Source organism: Gadus chalcogrammus, chromosome 20 (genome assembly GCF_026213295.1).
Source record: "Gadus chalcogrammus isolate NIFS_2021 chromosome 20, NIFS_Gcha_1.0, whole genome shotgun sequence".
In the NCBI taxonomy this organism is placed as follows: Eukaryota; Metazoa; Chordata; class Actinopteri; order Gadiformes; family Gadidae; genus Gadus; species Gadus chalcogrammus.
In genome coordinates, this window is record NC_079431.1 from 3488802 (window position 1) to 3508024 (window position 19223).

General features: G+C 49.8%; 1 protein-coding gene across 4 annotated transcripts in view; it reads left to right on the forward strand.

Annotated features, from left to right (window-relative positions):
• Window positions 1-19223, forward strand: part of LOC130373009 (formin-like protein 2) — a 51260-nt gene that overhangs the window by 24289 nt on the left and 7748 nt on the right. For all 4 annotated transcript variants that reach the window (XM_056579207.1, XM_056579206.1, XM_056579208.1 and 1 more), the window contains exons 5-21: window positions 1095-1178; window positions 2330-2479; window positions 6531-6639; window positions 7070-7146; window positions 8215-8308; window positions 10401-10475; window positions 11807-11917; window positions 12616-12765; window positions 13075-13176; window positions 13858-14197; window positions 14587-14760; window positions 16775-16899; window positions 17118-17320; window positions 17803-18037; window positions 18340-18408; window positions 18585-18665; window positions 18844-18973. In XM_056579207.1, the coding sequence (XP_056435182.1) occupies window positions 1095-1178; window positions 2330-2479; window positions 6531-6639; window positions 7070-7146; window positions 8215-8308; window positions 10401-10475; window positions 11807-11917; window positions 12616-12765; window positions 13075-13176; window positions 13858-14197; window positions 14587-14760; window positions 16775-16899; window positions 17118-17320; window positions 17803-18037; window positions 18340-18408; window positions 18585-18665; window positions 18844-18973 (2309 nt within the window). The remainder of the gene's footprint in view (window positions 1-1094; window positions 1179-2329; window positions 2480-6530; window positions 6640-7069; window positions 7147-8214; window positions 8309-10400; window positions 10476-11806; window positions 11918-12615; window positions 12766-13074; window positions 13177-13857; window positions 14198-14586; window positions 14761-16774; window positions 16900-17117; window positions 17321-17802; window positions 18038-18339; window positions 18409-18584; window positions 18666-18843; window positions 18974-19223) is intronic.

Here is a 19223-nt window from a genome sequence, read left to right on the forward strand (position 1 = left end):
CCTTCCTCCAGGCAGTCTCTCCGCAGGGGCTGCCCCCATAAAGAGCTCCCCCAGCATATGTCCTCTTCATGACCCATGGCATGCAGTGCCACTTTGAGACCCCCCCCCCCCCCCCCCCCCACCCCAACTGTGCATCGTTGTGTCTTAACACTCTGCTATCGTCTCTTAACGACATAGCGATCAGCCTGTTAAAGGCACCATTGGCTAGTGTAATGGATTAAAGACATTCTGCTAATTACCCCCCCCCCCTCACTGCTCATGAATACAGGCTGACCACCGCAGGGGGTGGGATGCCATCTGAGTGACTCTGCCCCCCCCCCCCCCCCCCCGTCATATGTCCAGGCCAATTATGAAAGCGGGGATCGGCCGAGCAGCTTGTCTGTAGGGTCAGCGGGGGACACACACAAACAGACACACGCAATCAGAATCAAACCGATAAGATGCACGTCGAAAGGACACCACGGAATGGCCGAAACCATTAGTCGTGCCTTTTGTATATTTGAGAAGTGAAATGTCATTGTCTTGCTGACGTGCATTCCTCTGCCTGGCACTCCTGGGTGCATTTGCCAGCTTGTGTTGTTCTTCGAGTCGTCCTGCAGTGTGTGTGTGTGACGTGTTCGAAGGCTCAGCAACTGGTTGTTACCTCCGGTCTCTTGTCGGCAGCAGGAATGACATCAGGGGAATAATAGGAAGAGCATATGCAGTCATGCTAGAGCAAGCCTTCCATCATGTTGTCGTGTGTTGAGATGTACCGATTACGCCTCCATTGAACGCTTTCGTTCATAACTGATCCTTTGTTTGTGTGTTTGTGTGCGTGCGTGTGCGTCACACAATTGACGTCTCTAAATGCAATAATTGTTGAGAAAAAGGAAATCATCATTTATTTTGGTTACCATCTGTTGTTTTCGAAGAGAGCTGTTTCCTCGGGTTCAGAAAATCTTAAATATACAATAAAGTAAATTCTTGTTCACAATACAATCACTTCCTACACTGCAACACAAGTCATCAATATGTAAATGTGTCTCAAACATTAGAACTAGTCTGAACCCGCCAGCTCCAACCGGTTCAAACAGCTCTGTGGGTTCTCTCCACAGGTGGGTCAGAGAGTTCCTGAATGAGGAGAACAAAGGCCTGGATGTGCTGGTGGAGTATCTGTCCTTCGCCCAGTACGCCGTCACGTAAGTCCCAGTCCCCCCCCCCCACCCCCCCACCCTACACACACCACCCGCGCCACCCCACCCCTCCCCAGGGCCACTCCGCCCTCCACACCACCTCGGACATCCAGACACTCGCTCACGACGTGCAACAATGCTTCCTTTTTCCTGCACTGGCGCTGCTGCTGCTGACACACACACACACACACACACACACACACACACACACACACACACACACACACACACACACACACACACACACACACACACACACACACACACACACACACACACACACACACACACACACACACACACACACACACACACACAGCAGCGAGACAGCCCGCATGTCGGGGAGCCCTGAGTCACCGGGGGCCCCTGGCCCGGCATCGGGCCCCATGTGCCACCCCGCTACAGAGCGCTATTCATACCAGCCAGGGTGCGATCATCACAATACAACCTCCCCCATTCAAGGCCAAACAGCCACGCCAGTAAAAAATAAGTTTAATTCATGCCCTGTTCTGCTGGACAGTATGTTATTATGGTCTGGCCCCTGCAAACGAGGGTTAGAGTGGTATAGGGTTGCTTCTGCAGCCGTACGAGTCCCTTGGCGGCTTCCGTCAGATCCAAACAAGGCCTGTTTGTGGAGGGGCTGATTATAATAAGGTGTGCTCACATTTTATGACGTAATTTTTAAATGCCATCGAAACAACTTATTCTTAATATAGAGACTCTGCCAATAGAGACTAAGCCCCGCTGGAACCGACCCATTTATTGTAAACTCAGACCTGTTTTAATATCTGTTAAGTCGACATTCTTACACAATGAATGTTCTTCACTGCTCTTCATTCTTTTTTATTTTTTTAATGAATGCATGGTTAGTATTCCCAGCGTCTGGTCCACCCCCGTTGACCCATCTACCTCATCCGCCTGATCCGTCTCTAGAAGAAAACTGCTGTTTGTTTCCCTCGCATTTTAAGATGTACCTTATCCCCCCCAAAACAAAGCACCCATCACTGCTGTTGAGTGACTCAATCATGGGTGCACCTTTGGGGACGTTGTAGGCTGTATCACTGCGTGTTACAGCCTTCTTAGTAACTGATGTATGCCTACAGTGACATGACCGACACAAAAATGTACCCAATCACGGGCTTATCGCGGTTCTGCAGGTTTGATGGCGACTGCGCGGAGAACAACTTGGAGAACTCTGTGGACAAGTCCAAGCCTTGGAGCCGGTCCATAGAGGACTTCCACGGCGGGGGGACCCTACCCTCCAACGGCTCTGGGATCAGCCGCGCTGGGAGGCAGTCCACGCTACGGTAAGCCACACTTGACACAAATAGAACCATGCAGGCTAAATCGATGTATCCAGAAGCCCTGCAAACTAATATAACCAGACGCACTGTTAACTAAATGAACTACACACTGTACGGAAATGACTTGGACACACTGTAAACGATGTAACTCGACACACTGTAATCTAATATAAATAACTATCTAGACACATTGTACAAAAAAGTGTAACTAGTAGGGATGGAATGGTTGTAAAAAAAAAAAAAGCAAAAAAAGCAAGCGGTTCGGTTCACTGGTCACAGTTGGCGGCTAGTAGTCACGGTTCGTTTCACTAGTGACTGTGAAGCGTACATAATGTACAATAACATAACTAGACACAGTGTAACCAATATATCTACTAGACACACAGTTAAATATGGAGACACACTGTACTCTTACATAACTTAACACACTGTGAACAAAGATATGGAGACCCAAATGAACAAAGATATACCTCTACACTAATGCATCTCGACATGGCAACACACAACGCCAAACGCACATTAATCACCACACACGGTCAACATTGTTCAGTCTCTCTGAGATCCACAGCCCTCAACAGTCCAAAGACTTGTTTTGTAGTATTTCTACACTATTTGGTTCAGTAGGGAACGGAATTACAGCGCGACTATTTTGAGCAGTCACACGTTTCATGTGATCTCTGAAAGCCCCTTAATGTGGTCATGAGGCATGGTCAACTTTAAAGGGCTCAGGGCACATTTCTAGCTCTGGAAAGTAAGCCAAATACATGTTTTGATGGATTAGTTGACTCTGAGCGCAATCGAATGTTTTATCCATTCGGTAATGGATAATCGTTCAGTTGTTGATGCATTTAGAAATTACAATGTCTCTCTCAAGTGCAATGCGTGCACGCACACAGGCCACACACACAGGAAGTTGGTGGGACCACCAGAATGATTTAGAAAGAAGGCCCAGAAGATGGTGGAGTTAAGTTCTCACCTTTTAACATGACTTATTATCCTCATGTTTCTACTGTTTAATGTCTTTTCTGCTGGGTGTTTAAAATGAATGGTGTGAACACGACTGAGCCTGAACACAAGACTTTTCCCGAGACTTTCCCCTTAGTTTACCTCTTCATCTCTTTAGGTTCCAAACAGAGGCTGTTTCTTCTTGAGACATTTTTTACTTCCTTTAAAGACTAACCCGGTTTGTGGCAGTAATAAGTACAGTGCAGAATATCTGACAGAATGTGTGCACACACAGACAGACTACATACAGGAGTTAAAGTGCATCTTCAGGAACTCTAGCTCCACATCTAACTTCACATGGGTGCTTCTGACTGTGTGTTTCTGTTTTGTCGCCATGCTTCTGTTCTGTCTTTATGGTTCTATTGTCTTTATTGTTCTGTTCTGTCTTCATGGTTCTGTTCCGTGTGTCTCCATAGTCTTCCGATGTTCTGTCTGCCGTTCTTCAACAGCAGGCAGGTTTCTGGCTCACTGTGGGCCGTCAACAGCTTTCACTCCATGTCATGATCACTCACGCACCCGCACAAACACACACAGACAGACTTGTATCTATGCACACATGCACCAACACATTCTCTGCACACATGTCTATCCACACCTCCGCTGATGCAAAAACAGATGAAGGCATAAACAACACCCAGAGAGACGCACACACACACACACACACACACACGCACACGCACACTCTCGCACACGCCTGTCGACACTTTAGCCGAAACACAAACACATTACCAAGGGGCATAAACAGATCCGACCCTCCGGTTCAGACACAGCCACAAACACTCTCGCATACTCACCCCCGCCCCCCCCAACCAAACCCTCCCCGCCTGCTAGCTACTTTGCGGCCCCGTGCCAGCACTGCCCGTTTTATTGGACCTGCTCTTTGTGTTGGCTAGTGAGTTCTGCTCTGCCAGCCTCCCTTCTGTGCTTCTAGGCATTCTCCCCCCCCCCCCCCCCCCCCCCCAGCCCTTAGACTAAAAGGCTTCTCCTCTCCCCCCTCAGAACCTCAAACCTTCGCCGTGCGCTGGCGTTCTGCTTGTGTGGCTCCCTGAACGCCAGCGTGTGCAGCTTGTAGTCTAGTTCTCGCTAACGGCGGCCCGTAAAAAATAGCTGATCCAGGTGCTTGAATACCTCTGCGAGTTCTGGACGCATCAGCCAAAAACGCGCCGCTGTTTCACGACTCTGGCGTGCCGAGGTCTGCTTTAACCGCTTCCTGTTTCCGTTGTGAGCAGACGCCCCATTCCGACTCGCTAATTGGAACAATATCATCTCCTCGGACGGTCACACGAAGTATAAAGACGCGCTGTTGAATATTAACTCCCAACGCAACCCAGCCATTGTTTTGCTGTCGAACCCCCCAGTAAAGTGTCAGTTAAATATTTGAATTGCAAATGAAGTTGGCTTTTATGTTTTCTCTTCCTCTGTGACGCCTCCCTCGAAGGACGGGGAGCACCACTAAGTGCCCAAAGTGCTCGGAAAAACGACGGTATGCCTAAGTGCCAAGTGTACGGTCCCCTTAGAAATTCCTAGATTGTGTTTACCCGCACCTGTAGTCCATAGTTCTAGTGTGAGTCAGTGTGTGTTTTATGCTGTTGTGTACGTCTCATTGTAAAGGTACTGTACTTACCATAGTTTTACAAGAACGGGTTGGAACCGGTCAGTGTGTGTTTTCTAAGGTTGTGTCGCTGTCTCACTGTAAAGGTACTGTGTTTAACATTGTTTTACGAGAACGGGTGTTGGAACCAGGGGTTGAGAGGGTCACGAAATGCAGGCAACAGCTGAACCTCATGCTGCTGGGATGGATAATAGTGGTACTCTATCGTTTGGTGTACCTATCCCACGTGTGATAGGTTTAGCTCCACAAAACGGCCTCTTTCTTCGGTCACCTGCTGGGACTGCGCTCTGTTTCTGTCCCCAGCGGTCGACAGGAAGTGTTTCGCATCAGGCGAGAACCAGAATCTTCTGAACAAAGCACGGAGCGTTGTTTGACCCGGAGGCATGACGGCAAACACAAGATTCGATTACAAGATCCAGAATCTGTTTGTAGCAATTATTATTTAATATACAGTCCCGAAACTCTGTACTCAGTTAGTAAGAACATCTGGATGCTCATTCATTGCCAACACGACTGGTTCAAACCGGGCCAATCTGTTGGTTTATATTATACTACCAACAGGTTGGTAGTAACGCACACGCACACGCACACGCAAACGCACACGCACATGCACGCGCACACACACACGCACACGCACACACACACACACACAGAGAGAGACAGAGAGGCACAGAGAGAGACAGAGACGCACACACACCGTGACCCAAGTCAGAGGCACGGGGCCACACGGATGATGAATCAGTTTTTCTATTTCAGTTTCAGTTCGGTTTATTTTATTTCCCAGAAGCCCGTCTGGTGATGGGAGCACCATGTGACCAGGCTCTCAGAATAGCTCCGTCTTCAACACCCTGATCTGCTCCTCCGCTCCGTGGCCCCAGACCACCGCCGCCGCCCCAGCTCTCATGCTTTTATTGTGAAAGCCTCGCAGGAAGTAGAAGAAGAAGAAGAAGTAGAAGAAAAGCCCCCCCCCCCCCCCCTACCTCCTTTTGGGTCTTGAGTGAACAAAGCCGCCCCCAGATCACGGGCCCTGCATGCTAATGAGGCTGCTCCATTGTACCGGTCGTTAAGTTCTATCATCACAAAGTATCGTCGGGTTTAAAACAATCGACATGGGAGGGGGGGGGATGGCGCGCTGGTTATACAGCCTTTTGTGTGTGTGAACGCGACGCAGCCTACTGGTTTAATGGCGCCTTTGTGGCGGCCGTGCGGGTGGCCCGTTGACAGACAACATCTGTCGTCCTGGTGGTGTCTCTCCACTCCGTCTACGAGCTCATGTTTTGATTCATTGTATCCGTGACTTCTTAAACCCTTTTTATGTGAGTTCTATATCCAGGTTGTCCCCGTTTTCAGTCACACATTACTCATTATTTTTATTGTTATTAATAAATAAATTAATATTATTGTTATTATTCACACGTTTTCTCCGGCGTGTTGCAGTTCGAACACGCTCCCCAGCCGGCGGACCCTGAAGAACTCGCGGCTGGTGTGCCGGAAGGACGATGTCCACGTGTGCATCATGTGCCTGCGAGCCATCATGAACTACCAGGTGAGCCCCCTCCCCCCCCCTCCTCCTCCCAAGCCCTTCTGGGCCCCTCATTAATACATGCACGCTACTTGGGGCCCGCATCCAATTAGTTCCGCGTCTCGTTTACTGTGACACCTCATTGTTCCGGCTCCTGGTGTGTGTGATGTAAATTGAGGTCTTTCATTTTTGAGATTTTGTTATTTATCACTTTCTCCCTATCTCTCTGTCTCCCATTCTGTTTGCTTTTATCCAATTCTCTCTCTCTCTCTCTCTCTCTCTCTCTCTCTCTCTCTCTCTCTCTCTCTCTCTCTCTCTCTCTCTCTCTCTCTCTCTCTCTCTCTCTCTCTCTCTCTCTCTCTCTCTCTCTCTCTCTCTCTCTCTCTCTCTCTCTCTCTCTCTCTCTCTCTCTCTCTTTTCCCCCCCTCCCTCCATGTGTTTTCCATGCATCCAGTACGGCTTCAACATGGTCATGTCGCACGCACACGCTGTGAATGAAATTGCTCTGAGTCTCAACAATAAGAACCCCAGGTAAGCCCCTTCTACCCCCCCAACCCCCCCCTGGCCACCCCAACTTATCCCTCTGGGTAGGCCGTTGGAAAGCTGCTGCTGGGGGTCAGCCAGCCTTTCACTGGACACACACACACACAAACGCACACAGTAGTAGCAGCAGCAGCCTTTTGATGTGAAGCCTGGGTGCACCTGCTCCCTCAGACTCCCTGGTCCAGAGTAGCGGGTAGAGTAGGATTTAGTTTTTTTTCAGTTTCTGGCCCAGAATGCAATGGGGCCCAGGGCGACCGGGAAGGTCAGAGCTCTGGCACGTGGCGCGTCGCTGACGCCAGCTGCCGCACGGAGACGTCGGCCAGCAGACGGAACGCAACGCGCTGCCCTCCCTCTGAAGCGCCCTTTGGCTTTAAGTTGGCGGGAGTGTGTTTGTGTGAGTGTGTGTGTGGGTTTGTGTTTTTTTTTGTGTGTGTGTGTGTGTTTGTGTGGGTGGGTTCGTTCTTTTGTGTGTGTGTGTAGGGTTTTCCCCTCTGGGTCAGTTTTTTTCTTTTCCCCCCCCAAGCACTTCTGAAGGCTCACTGCACATGTCACCTTTCATGTGTGACAGCACACACACAAACACACATGCGCTACTGCACACATGCACTACTGCACACATACACAACACACACGGGCTACACGTGCACTACTGCACACACAAGCATAACGGAACACACACAATCACGAGCATATATTCGCAAACGGCCATTGACATTTTTCACACTAGCCCACTCTGTTTGCCAGAGGATTACAATCAACAATAATGTTTACAGGCGTGTTTAACCCCTTGGATTACAAAACAAATAACAGCTGATTTGCATCAACCTCCCATTTACAAACCTCTGGCCGTGGCAGCCTCATTGTTTGGGCCTGGCAGATGAATACTTTATTCCAAGTATTTCTGCGTTTCGTTTCTATGCTGGTGTTTTCACACCTTACAACCATGCCTATAGTGAGAGTGAATGGTTCCATCTGCCACTGTGTCCTCCATCTTGTCTTCTCACTGTGTTGTGGTCATGTTATCCTCTCTCCCCCCCCCCCCCCCCCCCCCCCCAGGACCAAAGCTCTGGTGCTGGAGCTGCTGGCGGCTGTGTGTCTCGTCCGGGGGGGCCACGAAATCATCCTCTCCGCCTTCGACAACTTTCAAGAGGTACGGGCCACGGAGGCCGGGGGAGGGAGCGTGTGAGTGCGAGTGTGAGTGCGAGTGTGAGCGTATGTGTGTGTGTGTAGGTGTGTGTGTGTGGGAGGGGGGGGGGGGGGGGGAGAGACATAGAGAGAGAGAGTGTGTGTGAGAGAGGGTCATGGGGAGGGGGGGGAGGTATTTCAATCATCTTAATTTTCAAAAGGTGACTCATGACCGAGGAATGCAGCCAGGCATACTCTCTGATCTGCCGCTCTCTCATTCCACGCGCACACACACACGCGCACACGCACACAAACACAGTGTTGAAGAGACCCCCTCGGCTCTGACCAAATACCTGTTGGAATAACTGCCTAAAAAATGTGTGTGTTTCTTTGTGCTGTGAGGGACATCTTGGGTGACCTTCTCTTTTGACAGCCACTCCGTTGACACAGCCCTTTTTTTGTAGCACAGAGCTCCATCCTGGTCAATAGGCAACTAATGAAATGATGTCCGACCGCTGAATGATTCGTTTGCTCCTCCTGGGTCGCGTTGGCGTTAGAGCAGAACTTTTGTTTCCTTTGGATCCATTTTGTTTTCCCACTCTTCTCCCCCTGTGTCTTTGTGGTCGTCTCTCTCTGCATGTTTTGTGACTTTTGACACTTGCGTGTGTGAACCAGATGTGTGTGTGTGTGTTTGTATGTGTGTGTGTTTGTGTGTGTGTGTGTGTGTGTGTGTCCTGACCTGTGTGCAGCACAGGTCGCTGGATACATATCCTTTGTCTCTCTCCCCCTTTCCTGTCCCCGGGTTTCTTTCGTCTCCCCTTGCTCCTCACCACTGCCTCCCAGCGCTCTCTGACACACATAGTCTCTGGTCTCTCGCTCATGTTCTCCCTCTCTTTCTCTCTCTCTCCCCCCTTTTTCTCCTCTCTTTGACTCTTTTTCACTTTTGTTAACTTTTTCTGCATCACAGCCACACTCCCTCCCCTCTCCCTCCTCCCCTTCTCATTTATTTAGGTCTCTCTCTCTCCCTCTCTCCCTCTCGCTCCCTCTCCCTCTCTCCCTATCCCTCTCTCTCCCTCCCTCCCTCTCCCTACTAGTTATGGTAATTACAGACAGAAGGAAGAAAATGGGTCACGATTCTTTCAAAGGGAGTGGTGTCGAGGGAGGGAGGGAGGGAGGGAGGATGGGGTGGAAGGCGGGAGGAGGGGGTGGAGGGGGGGGGGGGAGGGAGGGGGAGAAAGAAGGAGAGAGTCAGGAGACCTTGGTGTTGAGAGAGAACGGACGTCTACGGTGGAACTACTCAATCTTCCCATCGCCGCGTACTTTGTTATCTACGCTGTTAGGACCCCAGGGTACGCGCGTGTATGCCCCTTTATCTGTATAATCTTTAAGTATAAATTAAAAAGTACAGTGAGGCCGATGCCCCTAAGCGTACTACCCAAAATGCACCAATTATGTGGTATTGGTTGTGTATCCTGTACGGTTGGCGAATTTCTTTTCGTAGGATAAGTCTGGGGTTCTCGCCTCTGATTGGTTAGAAGGGCTCTCCTCCGATTGGTGATGGTTGGGGTAAGGGTTAACCCCTAACCCTAACCCTAAACTCCCGCAAACACCAAGGACTGATGAAAACATGATCTAAAGGAGAGCCCTTCTAACCAATCAGAGGCGAGAATCCCAGACTTATCCTACGGGAAAAAAAAACTGCGTACGGTTGGTGAACGGTGGATGTCAGGAAGTGAGGTCGTCAACGGTGTTCTATTTCATTAAACAATATACGTGCACTCGAGAGACGGGTGTGTGCATCCACACTAGAGACTAACTGGCCGGGGCACTCGGGTGTGATTACAGTGGGGAGGCACTGAGTGCACTTAGGCAAGAGTGGACCATAAAACGGGCACTAGTGCTGCATGTTGGGGAGGCAGGTCACTCCGCCAATGAATTACAGGTAAATCGCACAGAGAGAGTGAAGCGGCCAGCCCAAAAGTTACTGGGTTCGATCCCCGTGTCCACAGTGTACCTGTGGTAGGCTGCCCCCTGACCCCTACCTGGTCCTTCATGACATGCATCTCTTCATCTACAAGTATAACATTATGAACCCTTTGTTTGTTCTTTCCCCTCAGGTGTGTGTGGAGGAGCAGCGCTTCGAGAAGCTAATGGAGCACTTCAGGAACGAAGACAACAACATTGACTTCATGGTAGGGTGAACAGTGCGCCTCTCTTCCCTAACCCTAACCCTCTATCAGGACAGCAGCCTTCCCCCGGTGAAGCCTATATCAGCCTGGAACTGAGGCTGCATGACAGAGCCTATATCAGCCTGGAACTGAGGCTGCATGACAGAGCCTATATCAGCCTCGAGCTCTGTGACGGAGCCTATATCAGCCTGGAGCTCTGTGACGGAGCCTATATCAGCCTGGAGCTCTGTGACGGAGCCTATATCAGCCTGGAGCTCTGTGACAGAGCCTATATCAGCCTGGAGCTCTGTGACAGAGCCTATATCAGCCCAAGACTGATCCAGGCTCTTTCCGCCTTGGCTCCGTGCTGAATCAATCTCAGAGCTCATTGTTGCTAATTAGCCCGGCGGAGACGACTGACAGACTCTGCGATTGTGAAAAGTGGCGGTTATACGTAATCCCCCCCCCATTCCCCCTCTCCCCACCCCCAAAACCCTCCCTCCCGATATGCCTCTCAACTGAAGGGTGTCAGCTCTGTGTGTGAGTGCGTGTGTGTGTGAGTGCGTGTGCATGTGTGTGTGTGTGTGAGCGTGTGTGTCTGTGTCATTGATTTAGTGGGCCAGAGGCCAACAGATGCTGTGTTTGAATAGGCCTTGTGTGCCACGAGTCACAAGTCCACTCTGAGGGGCCTTTGGTGCTCGGCCAGTCATTTGACACCAGCGCGAGAGCAAACACATTCTCCACGGCGTTCTCAGCGTCATGAGAACGCCGTGGAGTGTGTGGCCTAAGCCCCTCACACAGGAAGTTCATTATGTGCGCTAAGTGAGGAGGAGAATTTGACGTTGCAACAGAGGAGAATCCCTTTGATCTGTTTGTGGAGTCAGCCATGGGCCCTGTTCACCTAACGGCTCACGGAGCGTGGATGCTTTCAGTTCCCCCCCCCCCGCTCCCCCAGCTTGCTTTTAGAACCAAGATGAAGCCAAGATGGCCGCTAGGTGGCTAAGGCCCATTGGCTGCCCATCAGCTTCCCATTGGCTGCCCATGGCACATATGAGAGCTGAAGTACTCATTTGTATATGTGTATGCATACATGCTGCTACCAGGATCTGTCTGTACAGTCTGTACTGCATAATGCATACAGATTATATGTTAAATGCACATGTTGAGCAATAATTAATTTTAATCAAATGTATTCATCCCTGCTGTTTATTTTGTTATGAATCTTTTCAACCTCAATTTGCGTGTGAAGTTATCCATCAGGTGTGTTCCCTCGTTCAGCCTAAGAAATCCCCCCCCCCCCCCCCCCCCCCCATTTCCGAGCTTACCTCAAGGCTGTGTACCCCCCCTACCTCCAGGTGGCGTGTATGCAGTTCATCAACATCGTGGTCCACTCGGTGGAGGACATGAACTTCCGGGTCCACCTGCAGTACGACTTCACCAAGCTGTTTCTGGACGAGTACCTCGACGTGAGTTGGGGGAGACCGGAAGAACCTAGTGCAGAAAGAGATGATAATATACAGACTCAGGCCGAACGGGTTCTCAAAGGATGTAAGGTGTATCCACCGCGATAGCCCACTAGGTCTATCAAACAGATAGGAAGAAACGATGGAAGAACATGTGCACTAAGCTATAAACCCACAAACAATATCAACGACCAAACTTTTCTGAAGAGACAGCTAAAGGTGATCTCTCTTCAGCTCCGACTCTATTTAAATGATCTGAGCTCTCTGAAGCCAGACCCAATGAGATTCCTACGTGTTTGACTCTCAGAAGACTCTCAGAATATCCATCCCAAACCTAAAAGTGTGTGTGTGTGTGTGTGTGTGTGTGTGTGTGTGTGTGTGTGTGTGTGTGTGTTTGCGTGTCTGTGTGTCTCTGTGTGTGTCCCTGTGTGTGTGTGTTTGTCTGCGTGTGTGTGTTTCTCTGTCTGTCTGTCTGTCTGCCTGCCTGCCTGCCTGCCTACCTGCCTGCCTGCCTGTCTGTCTGTCTGTCTGTCTGTCTGTCTGTCTGTCTGTCTGTCTGTCTGTCTGTCTGTCTGTCTGTCTGTCTGTCTGTCTGTCTGTCTGTCTGTCTGTCTGTCTGTCTGTCTGTCTGTCTGTCTGCCTGCCTGCCTGCCTGCCTGCCTGCCTGTCTGTCTGTCTGTCTGTCTGCTTCCTCCCTGCAGAAGCTAAAGCACACAGAGAGCGACAAGCTGCAGGTGCAGATCCAGGCGTACCTGGACAACGTGTTCGACGTGGGCGCGCTGCTGGAGGACGCCGAGACCAAGAACGCCGCCCTGGAGCGGGTAGAGGAGCTGGAGGAGAACATGTCCCACGTGAGAACCCTCGTCCGCATCTATGGTTCTCCTAAGTTCTCCATAGTAAAAAATGGAATTTGCATTTCATGTGTTTTAATGGAGGCATTCATAGATCACACATTTTATATTTTATTGCCTACACGAATTTTGTCTTTCTACTTTTTTCTCAATTGGTTTTATTTATAATTGTATTTTAATTTATATATTGTTATTGTTATTATTATTATTATTATTATTCTTTTTTTACTATTATTATTATATAATAATGATTTCGACGAGGATTTCATATATATATAACTCATTGACTCCCTTGTTGCTGTCTGACAGTTGTCAGAGAAGCTACAGGACACGGAGAACGAAGCAATGTCCAAGATCGTGGAGCTGGAGAAGCAGCTGATGCAGCGGAACAAGGACCTGGAAGTAATCCGGGTCAGTCTCCCCCCAGTCTCCCCCCAGTCTCCCCCCAGTCTCCTCCTAGTCTCCCCCCAGTCTCCCCCCAGTCTCCCCCCAGTCTCCCCCCAGTCTCCTCCTAGTCTCCTCTTAGTCTCCTCCTAGTCTCCCCCCAGTCTCCTCCTAGTCTCCCCCCAGTCTCCCCCTAGTCTCCCCCCAGTCTCCCCCCAGTCTCCCCCCAGTCTCCCCCCAGTCTCCTCCTAGTCTCCCCCCAGTCTCCTCATAGTCTCCTCATAGTCTCCTCATAGTCTCTTCCCAGTCTCCTCCTAGTCTCCCCCCAGTCTCCTCCTAGTCTCCCCCAGTCTCCTCCTAGTCTCCCCCCAGTCTCCTCTTAGTCTCCTCCTAGCCTCCCCCCAGTCTCCTCATAGTCTCCTCATAGTCTCCTCATAGTCTCTTCCCAGTCTCCTCCTAGTCTCCTCCCAGTCTCCTCCCAGTCTTAGAAATGTATACAATCACCAACCCGACCTCAACTCTGAGCTGAACTCACCAGAAACTCTCACCTGCCCAGATGTTAACTTTCAATGAACAAGAAGTCTTTCACTTCATTAATCAACTTTATTAATTGTTTTAATCATCCTAAAATCCTCTCCACCTACATCACTATCACCATCCTCATCCTCATCCTTTGTCCCGCCTCCCGCCCCATGAACCCGGAAACAGGAAGTGTACAAGGACGCCAGCTCCCAGGTGCACGCGCTGCGGCAGATGGTGAAGGACCGGGACGCCACGCTGCAGCGCCAGGGCAACCTGGAGAAGAAGATCCAGGAGCTGGAGAAGCAGGGCACGCTCAAGGGCCACAAGAAGGTCCACGGGGACGCCTCCGTCCTGGCTCCGGGCGCCGCCGGCACCGCCCCCACCGGCGCGCTCACGCTACCGCCCGGCGTGGAGGGGGGCGGGGTACCAGGAGGCGGGGTCCTGAACTATACGGGGGACATGATGTTGGCCCCGTTGCCACCTCCCCCTCCTCCTCCTCCGCCACCTCCTCCGATGAACGGCTTGTGTAGGTTTATGTTGTTAAAGCGGCATTCATTCCATTTTGACCACTAGAGGGCAGGAGGGAGCGCTTCTAAAGCAATCTTGTAAATGGACATTAGTCACTGTCTGGTGGTTCCGTAAAACGATGCCCACTGGAGTATGAAATCCGAGCTTTTATAATGTATCGCAGAGTGTTTAAAGCTACATTTAGTGATTCAATTAGGGAAAGGTTAAAAGAATAGTTAGCCCTTTTCTCTGATTTGCCATTTTCTGTTTTTACATTTCCTAATATCGTTCTAACTTTCTCCTTCGTTCCTCTCTCTCTCTCTTTCTCTCTTTCTCTCTTTCTCTCTCTCTTTCCCCCCCCCCCCCTCCCTCCCTCCTCCTTGTTTTGTTTCTATCTCTCTCTCTCAGTGCCAAACGGGAGCTCGCCGGTCGACTCCCTCATAGCACCGCCACCTCCCCCTCCTCCCCCACCTCCTCCTCCTCCCCTCCCCTCGTCGGGGGGGTCCATACCTCCCCCGCCTCCCCCTCCACTCCCGGGAGGCGGCGGAACGCCCACCGTCATCATGAACTCCGGCCTCGCAGGTGAGCGCACCTGGAGCTGTGAAAACACTCCTGATGGAACGACGTCATAATGCACACAATGAAGGCATCTGCGCGTGAAGTGTGGGTTGTTTGATCACATCTTGGCGGTGCAAGATTAGTTTTTACCATGTTTTAAGTCGGCAAACGGGAACTGATTGTTTGGGGGGTTTTATTCGGTTGGTTTTTATCAGTACAATCTCAAACAAGGGCTCCTATCTCGGCTCTATCTCGGCCCTTCCAACCGGCCCAGTTTCGGGGGGGTTGTGGAGGACAGCGCCGGATGTGATAGAGCTCTGTGCGGAGTGGTCCGACCGCGTGATAGGCTGCATTGTCTCGCTCACTCACCGGGGAGCAGCTATCTGTGACTCGGGCGCTAATATGTTTGTGCTGAGATTGTTGCGGGTGATAGAAAGAGAACAGTCAGCCAGGATTCACACACTGTGGAGCCCTCTGGCTTTGCCCTGCATGCCTGAGTGTTAATGTGTACGTGGGGCTTTTATCACCACTGCCGCGGAGACGTGGGAATGCGCTCCAAACTTCAACTGTGAATAACTTTGAAAACCAGTGTTTCCCGTTAGCAGAGACACAGTGGAACATGTCTTTAAGAGGGATTTGCATGTAGAGGCTTTTCTAGATGCTTGCTTTCATTCCGCAAATAATTTCTATTTCAATTTCTTTCAACCTTTTTTTTGTCCGGCTTCCAGAGGGACCCATCAAACTGTTCTGTAGGTCTGCCTCAGTCTTCAACCCCTCCCCTTACTCTCCCCTCTCTGCTGTCTGTCGAGACCACCTTCTCTGTCTGTCTATGTTTGGAAAATGGTATTTTCACTCCAAAACACATTGAATATACCATGTATAAGTGGATGAATCATGTGCCTTCAAAACTAAATGACCAAAACCATCTTTTTCTAAAACATCTCTAAAAATACCATGTTTCAAACTGCATGATTTTCTTCTCTGGGTCGACCCTGTAGCTAGGAGTCCTTGTCCGTTTCAGTCTGTGTGTATATCTTTGTGTGTATTTGTGAGCCACAGACTTAAGTGCTACTGTTGACCTAAAAATGATAGTGCTAGTAGGCTGAGACGCAGGACTTGCTGTAGCAGGCCGATGATGGCAATAGATAAGCGTGTGTGTGCGTGTGTGTGTGTGTGTGTTTGGGGCCGTTTGTGAATGTGTTGTGTCAAAACCTGACTGCCACATTCCAACCACATTCACTCCCATCCCTTATCTCCAGCCCCTGCTGGCTCTGATATAAACCCCTCATTGAGGCCGTGCCAATCAGTCAGGACTTTTCTCAAATGTCTGGAGAAACTAGGTATCGAGCTAGGTTACGTATCTAGCTGGGTTACGTATCTACCTGTGTTAGGTATCTAGCTTAATAAGGCATATAGCTTGGTTAGGCATCTAGCTGGTCTAGGTATCTGGCTAGGTATCTTTCTAGGTTAGGTATCTAGCTAGCTTATGTATCTAGCTGGGCTAGGTATCTAGCTAGGCTAAGTAGCTAGCTGGGTTAGGCATCTGGCTGGGCTAGGTGTAAAGCCAAGTTTGGCGTCTAGCTGGGTTAGGTAGATAGCACCCCCTGGTAACTAGGGTTAGGGTTAGTCAGTACGATACGAAAGTTCCAAAAGTTGAATCTCCTCTAATGAGGATATGTTTCTAGATTTTATTCAGAACCAAGAGCAGGGACATGGAAAGTGTCAAGCTAAGGGGAACTTTGGGATGATTTTGAAACTACATTAATACCAAATATATATTTAATGTCTCAGAGAAGGTCATTGCAGTATGCATGTCGTGCCTCCACTCTATCTTCCACCACCACCAGCTCCAACACCAGACCCCTTCTGCATGTTTGTGTGTGTGTGTGTGTCTGTGTGTGTGTGTGTGTGTGTGTGTGTGCGTGTCTTGTGTGTGTGTGTGTGTGTGTGAGAGTGTGTGTGTGTCTGCATGCAGCTGACGTCTCCCCCGGTAAAGAGAGCAAAATGCTAAATTCTAACCTCTCTTTGTGCCGCCCAGCCGTGAAGATCAAGAAGCCCATCAAGACAAAGTTCAGGATGCCCGTGTTCAACTGGGTGGCGCTGAAGCCCAACCAAATCAACGGCACCGTCTTCAACGAGATCGACGACGAGAGAATACTGGAGGTAGCGCCTCCTACTGGGCTTGTAGAACTAGCAGTCTGCTCTGCATTTATTTGACGACGTTCAATCTAAAAGTACACCTTACTCACAGGAATAATAGCTAGAGATGTTAACCAAACAAACGTGTTTAATACACAATATTTAGAGGCTCACTACGGACGCAGTCCCTTGGAGCTGATGGGGACGAGCAGAACTAACGGTTGACTGTTGTACCCTTCCAGGACCTGAACGTGGACGAGTTTGAGGAGATGTTCAAGACCAAGGCCCAGGGGCAGGCCTTGGACGTGATCTCCAGCAAGCAGAAGGTGTCCCAGAAGGGCCCCACTAAGGTGTCCCTGCTGGACTCCAACCGGGCCAAGAACCTGGCCATCACGCTGCGGAAGGTGGGCAAGACCCCCGAGGAGATCAGCAAGTCCATCCAAATGTAAGCCCTTTCAAAATAAGAGTTCTGCTTTTTTTTTTTACGCCTGTGATATGCATGGTTTGGGAATTGTTGTTTGGGTGTGGACTATCGTTGGTGCACTTTAATCAAACTATCTTTGATTAAGAATGTTGATGTAAGTGATCAGGAACACTAAAGCTACATGTTATTTGGTTACATAATTCTTTTCATTATTTTCTTCATATATATATATATTTCTTTTTTTAACATTTATTTAGAAAATCTATTCTTGAAAATGAAAGATTTTTTAAGGACCAGTATGGTGTAGTTGTTAGGGGTGGAGTTCTGGTTGTGGGTTCGAATCCCCTCTCTCCGCCCATGTCCGCCCTTATCTGTAGGCACCCTAGAACAAGATGCAGACATCTCCTTAACGACACTAGATGTGAATTTGCTGTGAGCCACATGGGCTAAAGAGGTAACCACATTGGCTATCCTTAATCACTGCGTCCCCCTCCCGCCCTCAGCTTCGACCTGCGCGCGCTGCCCGTGGACTACGTGGAGTGCCTGATGCGCTTCCAGCCCACGGAGACGGAGGTGAAGATCATGCGGCAGTTCGAGAAGGAGCGCAAGCCGCTGGAGAGCCTGACCAACGAGGACCGCTTCATGATGCACTTCAGCAAGATCGAGCGGCTCATGCAAAAGATGACCATCATGGCCTTCATCGGGAACTTCACCGAGAGCGTGCAGATGCTCACGCCGGTGAGATGCGGAGAAGACGCTTTTGTTTTGTAGTAGCGGGGTTTGTACAGGAGGAAGCAGCGCAGGGTTTGAACTAGCAGGAAACGAATGAGGCTGTTATTGTGCCACAAACTAATTCATGAAAAACATGAGTTTTCCGTCAGTAAGTGTTCTCGCTCTTGCTGCTGTAAAACAGATTTTCTCCTGGCATTATAAAAGTATTGTCTTTAAAGATTTGTTTGTGATTAGTTTGGGTCATCAGAGTGGGAAAGAGAGTTGAGCGCTACATCTAGTCTTAACGTTGTCTTCTCTCTGACCCACAGCAACTCCATGCCGTCATCGCGGCCTCCGTGTCCATCAAGTCGTCCCAGAAGCTGAAGAAGATCCTGGAGGTGAGAACACACTCCCGGCGGCGTGACGTTAAAGCTACTGTAGGGACGATTTTGAGATCAGAAACTAGCGGACGATACAAGATGTTGATATCTACACATGCATATCCCAAATGTCCCATCTGGGATTGATAAACAGATCAATGATTGTTTGATTATTGATTAATGTTTATTTGCAGATCATCTTGGCGCTGGGAAACTACATGAACAGTGGCAAGCGAGGAGCCGTGTACGGGTTCAAACTACAGAGTTTAGACTTGGTACGTCCCTCCCTCATTCCCTTCGAATCCGCCAGTGTTCTACGGCACATTCAAGCCTTATATGGGCCTTCCTCCGGGACTTCCTATCCCCACCCAGCTGGCGATCAGAACAAAGATGGCCGCTAGGGGACTGTGAATGTTCATGAACCCGATTTCTCTTTGTTTGTTTTATGTTCAGCTGCTGGACACCAAGTCGACGGACCGCAAGCAGACGCTGCTGCACTACATCGCCAACGTGGTGCGGGAGAAGTACCAGCAGGTGTCTCTGTTCTACAACGAGATCCACTACGTGGAGAAGGCAGCGGCAGGTGAGGTTCTAGAAGGTTCCAGGAGAAAAACGTCGCCATTGCTGTGACCCACTTGTGGAGGTGCTGTTGGCCCCCAACCCGACAAATATGTTGCACTTAAAATAACCCAGAAATGTTCTTTACCTCGAGGAATATATTGAAACCGTATTTAAAAATATATATATGCATATATGTTGTTGCCATTGCCTTATTGTGTGTGTGTGTGTGTGTGTGTGTGTGTGTGTGTGTGTGTGTGTGTGTGTGTGTGTGT